This window comes from Culex quinquefasciatus, chromosome 2 (assembly GCF_015732765.1).
Source record: "Culex quinquefasciatus strain JHB chromosome 2, VPISU_Cqui_1.0_pri_paternal, whole genome shotgun sequence".
NCBI lineage: Eukaryota > Metazoa > Arthropoda > Insecta > Diptera > Culicidae > Culex > Culex quinquefasciatus.
The window spans coordinates 89,720,448-89,727,006 of record NC_051862.1 but is presented as its reverse complement, the minus strand read 5'-3'; the positions used below and the strand labels follow the sequence as shown (position 1 = coordinate 89,727,006).

The 6,559-nt window shown below is 41.8% G+C and overlaps 1 protein-coding gene across 1 annotated transcript; it reads left to right on the top strand.

The window, feature by feature from the left end:
• The first annotated feature begins 1,489 nt into the window (after positions 1–1,489).
• On the top strand, positions 1,490–3,211 carry LOC119766092. Its single transcript, XM_038250484.1, has one exon. It carries the CDS (start codon positions 1,490–1,492, stop codon positions 3,209–3,211), a length of 1,722 nt encoding a protein of 573 aa, XP_038106412.1.
• The last annotated feature ends 3,348 nt before the right edge of the window (positions 3,212–6,559 follow it).

Below are 6,559 nucleotides of genomic sequence, written 5' to 3'. Positions count from 1 at the left end.
GAAATCCAATCTAAAGGTAGTTTTTCAAAACTGAAAAAATTGTATTTATCCAACTCGATAAACCTCGTTGGATAAATGTGCGACTCGTGCTGAAAAAAAATACTATTTTTGCAACTCGTTGAAAAACTACAACTTTATTAGATTTCCTGCACATTAAATGATAATATTAAATTTACAAAAAAAAATAATAATTTTAAATCAAAAAAAAAGGTTTTTTTTTCACTTGTTAGTATTACACCTGTCCAGTTGTTTTGCCATCATTAGTTTCCAAAATATCTATGTAATGAAAAAAAAAATTGCGTTGGAATTTCATAAAAATTTAAAACATTTTTATACAAGCCCAAACATACTTAAGAGCAAGTTTTTCACCAATGTGTAACAAATGGTATCGAGGTGCTCTTAAAATTGCTCGCATTTTCGTAAAACTTCATCAAATCCAACTCTCTTAGATGCATTCGAAAGGTCTTTTGAAGCCCTTTAAAATGTGCCTTAGACATCCAGGATTGGTTTCAATTTTTCTCTTAGCTTTTGCAAATTACTGTCAAAAATTGATTTTTTTAAAACCTTAATATCTTTTTGCAACAGCCTCCAACACCCATACTCCCATAGGTCAAAAGCTAGGGAATTTCATGGACTATAAGCCTACTGTTCGGCACAGAAAAAAACGTTGCCACCTCTCGTGTAAATATTTTGATTTGGTATTGTTTGCACCTATTTGTTGTCATCTTGAAACGTCAGAAATAAAGAGCTATGTTTAAGAGTGTAGTCGGAAGAGGAACGACGCGCGTTTTCTTCGCTCCGTCTTCGACGTGAAAAAATCGAAATACAGTCCACAAATCTCGAAACATTTTGGTCCTTCATGGCCGGATCGCTGGAGTAGCAGCCGGAAGTGGAGAAGTGACGGATTTACCGGTGCGGGAATCCGATTCGAACATCCGCGAGCGAAGTGCTCGTAAGACGAACTGTGAGGCGCGGGGCGTAGCACTTCCGCGTTGAAAAAAGGTGCTTGATTCCGGAAGTGACTTGTTGGGCGGCTGGAGAGCAGTCTGGGAGCAGTCCGGAAAGTGACGTTTGACGGTTTTCGGAGAAACCGAGTGAAAACTACGACCCGAGTGCGATCCGGAGACTTCGGACAGCTGAAAAGTGATCTAAACGATTTCGGTGGGAATCAAGGAGTGAACATCGACCGGGGGATTCGTGTGTGAAAAGTGAGCAAAACGGTGCGCGGTGCGCAGCACCCACGCGGCTGAAAGGACCCGACGCTTGGGGCGTAGCACCTTTCGAAGAGCTGGCGTAGTGATTCGAAAAAGGAAGCAGCAGCTGGAGAGCCGTTGCAGAGATCCGGAAGGCGGCTGAATAGTTGCCGGCGGTGTGTGTGGTAGGCGAAGAAGAAGAAAAGCTTGTCGGTCAGCATCAAAAGGAAGCAGGTTGCAAGATGGAAGAAAAATTGAATGTGCTCGTTGGTCTGCAAACGGCAGTGCGACGGAAAATGGCGCGTGTGAAGGAAGCCATTGCTCAGCATGCAGGGTTGCCAAATCTGAACCTGAAGAGGGTGAACTTTCTGAAGGTGCACCTGGAAACTGTAAATAAATGCTACTGTGAGTACAACGGTTTCCAGAACGACATTTACGCTCTGGCCCTCCAAGAGGATCAGCACAAGCAGCAGGATGCAAACTACGTAGAATTTGAAATGCTGCACAACGAGCTGGTGATAGAACTGAACGACTTGCTGGATGCAGTTGTGAGTCCGAATTCGAACACTGCGGTGGTCCCTGCGGCTGGAATCGTTGTTCAGCAGTACCTCCCGCCTCTGAATGTACCACTGCCAACTTTCGACGGCACTTACGAATCGTGGTTTTCGTTTAAGTGCATGTTCCAGAACGTGATGGCTCGATACACGGCAGAGTCACCTGCGATCAAGCTGTACCATCTCCGGAATTCATTGGTCGGTAAAGCAGCTGGTATTATCGATCAGGACATTGTGAACAACAATGATTACGACGCGGCGTGGGACTTCCTGCAGGAGATGTATGAAGACAAAAGGATGATCATCGACAGACACATCGCAGCATTCCGTTCCCTCCCAAAGCTTACGCCGGACAATGTCCTCGAACTACGAGAACTGATTGACAAGTGTGTCAAAGGCGTCGAGGCATTGAAGACGTTCGAGCTTCCCGTGAACGGATTGGGGGAGCAGATGTTGCTTAATCAGCTGGCTACGAAAATGGATAGAGACACGCGGAAGGCTTGGGAGGCAGAGCAGAAGGCTAAGGAACTGCCGACGTATGTGGAAACCATCGAGTTCTTGAAGAAGCGCTGCAGAATCCTGGAGAGGTTGGAGCAGAGTAGTGCGACAGAACCAGGTGAGGAACCCACGAGGAGAACGGTTGCAATGGTGATTGCGAACGAGGCTTGCTGCACTTTTTGCAGCCAGCTGCACAATCTGGATGAGTGTGAGCAGTTTGAAGCGAAAGGTGTGAACGAAAGATTCAGCCATTTTCGAAAAAGTGTGTTATGCTTCAACTGCTCGCAGAGAGGACACCGTGCATCCGAGTGCACCTCAACGAACTGCTGTCGGAAGTGCAGCAAGCGACACCATACTCTGCTACACACGGAGAAATTCAGGAAGAAAGACTCGCAACGGCCGACGAACGGTTCTGGAACAACGGAAGTTCCACAAACTGCAGCGCGTTGTCCCGCTGGTGATGTACCGGAAGGGCAGATTCTACTACCAACGGTGTCGGTGAAAGTCTACGGCAGGAGCGGCGCACCCCACCTTTGCAGGGCGCTGATCGACTCGTGTTCTGAAAAGAACTTTGTGACTGAGAGATTCGCCAAGACGTTGGCGATCAAGGAAGAACGTGTCAACTACCAAGTCAGCGGTTTGAACGGGAGCACCACGAAACTCAACCGGAAGATCCGAACGAAGATCTCATCACGAACGAGCAATTTTGAAACCGAAGTTGAATTGCTGATAACACCGAAGATCACCGGCGATCAGCCTGTGAAATCGCTCGACGTATCCCGATGGAACGTGCCCCCGGACGTTGATCTCGCAGATCCAGACTTCAACATCAAAGGCCCTGTGGACATGCTGCTTGGAGCTGCCATATTCTGGGACTTGATGAAGGCAGGCAGACTTGATTTGGCGGCGAATCATCCATCTCTCACGAAGACAGAGTTTGGATGGGTGGTTGGTGGAATGCACTGACTCAGGAAAGATTGGTTGAAATTCTCTATTTCAACGGGGGAGGATGTTCGGCACAGAAAAAAACGTTGCCACCTCTCGTGTAAATATTTTGATTTGGTATTGTTTGCACCTATTTGTTGTCATCTTGAAACGTCAGAAATAAAGAGCTATGTTTAAGAGTGTAGTCGGAAGAGGAACGACGCGCGTTTTCTTCGCTCCGTCTTCGACGTGAAAAAATCGAAATACAGTCCACAAATCTCGAAACACCTACGGTAATAACTTTTTGGCCAATCGCTGTTTTTCTCATAGTTTTTCGATTTTTCTACAACATACATTTTACAACGCTAGTTTCCCCCCTATAGGCAGCCATAGCGGCACTTTTTGGTCTCAATTTTGTCATATTCGGAATCCTCGGACAATTTCACGTAAGTTAGAAGTATTGGAGTTAAAAATTTGATTGGAAAAATTGCCATTTAGAATGAATTAAAATATTTTTTCAACAATTTGTTGGATTAGGGGTAAAACAGGTTTTCGTCTACTTGATACAGTATTTGATGTATTGAATACAGGGTAAATTAGATCTATTTCTTTTTTCAAAATATTTTATTTAATTATTTTTTAAATCAAAATTACAACTCCAATACTTCTAACTTACGTGAAATTGTCCGAGAATTCCGAATATGACAAAATTGAGACCAAAAAGTGCCGTCTTCTTGGCCTACAGGGCAAAAACTAACGTTGTAAAATGTTTGTTCTGGAAAAATCGTAAAACTATGAGAAAAACTGCGATTGGCCAAAAAGTTAATACCATAGGCTTATAGTCCATGAAATTCCCTAACTTTTGACCTATGGGAGTATGGGTGTTGGAGGCTGTTGCCAAAAGTTATTAGGGTTTTAAAAAAAACATTTTTAACAGTAATTTGCAAAAGCTATGAGAAAAAGTCAAACCAATCCTGGATGTCTATGGCACATTTTGAAGGGCTTCAAAAGACCTTTCGAATGCATCTAAGAGAGTTGGAATTGATGAAGTTTTACGGAAATGCGAGCAATTTTAAGATTTTTTATGGCATGAGTTCATCTCATGTATAGACAAACAAACGCTGAAAGTTTCATCCAAATCGGAGCACCTCGATACGACCTCTAGAACAAACCGAGCAATATTTACAAATACTGCCTCTTAATATGATTATCAAAGCAGAAACAGGTATTTGTTCTCAGTTGATTAGACTTCATTTTCATGGAAATTTTGAAGTTTTTTGGAAACATATTTTTTTGCCCCCTGACTTTTCAGACCAATTTTGAAGGGGGGGCTACATAAACTTTGAAAAATATTAGCAAAAAATATTTGCAACGGCCTTATTCAGATTTCTTGTTTTATCCACTTATATTTGAAGAGAGCATCAATATCAAACATAGACAATTTTCAAACTTAAATAAAAATCGTTACTTAATCCACCTCAATGTGGTTGGTGCCTTCCTCACATCAATAAACTATTGATATTGATAGGGTTGTCAGATTATCAACTTATTGTACTCATTAGAAAGGTCTTTTGAATACGCATCCTATGATGGGTCGCATGATTAATTAGAACATCGTTTTCATCAAAATTTCCGAGATCCGGCATAAAAAAGTGTATAATGAAAACATAAGTGCTCAGGGATTGTTCTTTTATTACGTAACGCAGTTAGAGGGAGAGGGGGTTTCGGCGTCTCTTACAAAATGTTACGAAAATTAAGAGAGGGGGGAGTGTTGAAAAATTATAAAAATTTCATAAAAATTTGCAAAAAGACCTTGAGTTACGCGTTACTGGGAGGTAGGAGGGATCGCTCAACTATTACGGTTTGTTACGAAAGGGGGTCAAAAATCCCAAATTTTGCGTTACGTAATAAAAGAACGCTCCCTCATAACTTTTGATAGGGTTGATCTTCAATGTATTGGACTCGTCTTTTAAATACTTTTCTGAAAATGTATAACATGACGGGTTTTCTTACAAAAACCACCCTTTTAACAATCTTCCGGACTTTAGTCAATATCGTTTTTTAGCATAACTTTTGAAGTACTTTACTAAACTTCATAATTTTCAATAGCGACTTAGGGACCCCAAGACGGATCGAGTGAAACCCAAACGGACAAGATCGGTTGAACCAGTGCCGAGATAATTCAGAGCAATTTTTTTGATCAACATCCCACCACACACACAGACATTTGATACTGAGTCGATATGTATACGTGAAGGTGGGCCTGGGAGGTCAAATTAAGTTTTTCATTTTTCGAGTGATTTTATAGCCTTTCCTCAGTGAGGTGAGGAAGGCAAAAATATCAAAATTTTAATTACAAGCCAGAATTTCAACACTTCAATGAAACATTTGTTAGAAAATGCATCATTACTCTAGTGCAGTTTAGTTTTCTAAACATCTAAGTTTGACGAAAAAATAGATCGAAAATTTACTTGAGTTGAAAAAAATAGAAATGATTATAAATGCAGGGAAATGCATTTGGTTTTGTTTTGAACTAATTACACTCAATATTTCGTTCAAATTTTGATGTGTTCTGAAAAAATATGTTTTACCTCCTGATTTTCCGGCCCGATTTTGAAGTCAAACTTAGAAAAATATCTACAACAGCCATCCGAAGTCCCATACAAACCTTCGGATAATCGAGTCTGGACTGTATTAATTTATGATCAATTACCATGATGAAATCCCCCATCGCACCACGATCTTGAACTTATAAAATATGATTTATTACGCCAACTGCCACGTGCGTACGGCGTACGCGTGGGGAGAGAGCACCATAAAAATACTTACCCTTTTTCCTCATAAAACACACTTTTAAATGCTCTTAACCGCCAGTTGATTGGTCGATACGAAACTTCCCCCGTTCCACACAGTTCGCATTTCATGTTTATTCCCCAACATGTCATCGCGCTCGAAGAATTCTCAGAAGCCCCAACTTCTTTCCAGAACGGAAGCCACCGCCACCACACCAACAGCGAAAACGAAAACGACCAAGCGAGACCTTCAACCCACCAAAATCGACGAACCATTCCAGCCGGAACAGAAAAGTGTAACGCGCGAGACCCACGTGGGAGGGTTATTTCACCAATCAGAACCGAATAAAAGAAGCTTTTTTTTTCTCGCAATTTGATTTTTGAGACCATTTTTTATTCCATTTTTCTCACCGCGCGCGCGTTCGTCTTTGACTTCGAACTGCGCGCGCGTTCCCGATCGAAAACAAGCTGCTGCTGGAGCTCCACATTCCGTTTTGCGCAAAGTTAGCCAATTTTAAGTTAAACTTGTCACTTTTGTTTGTTAAGGTTTGCGGCGATGTAAATAACAAATACTTAAAGCATTTTTTTGTTTTGTTTG

What these genes read in the sequence shown, in the direction of transcription:
- LOC119766092 (XM_038250484.1), top strand. Translation starts at nt 1,490, where the DNA reads ATGGCGCGTGTGAAGGAAGCCATTGCTCAGCATGCAGGGTTGCCAAAT.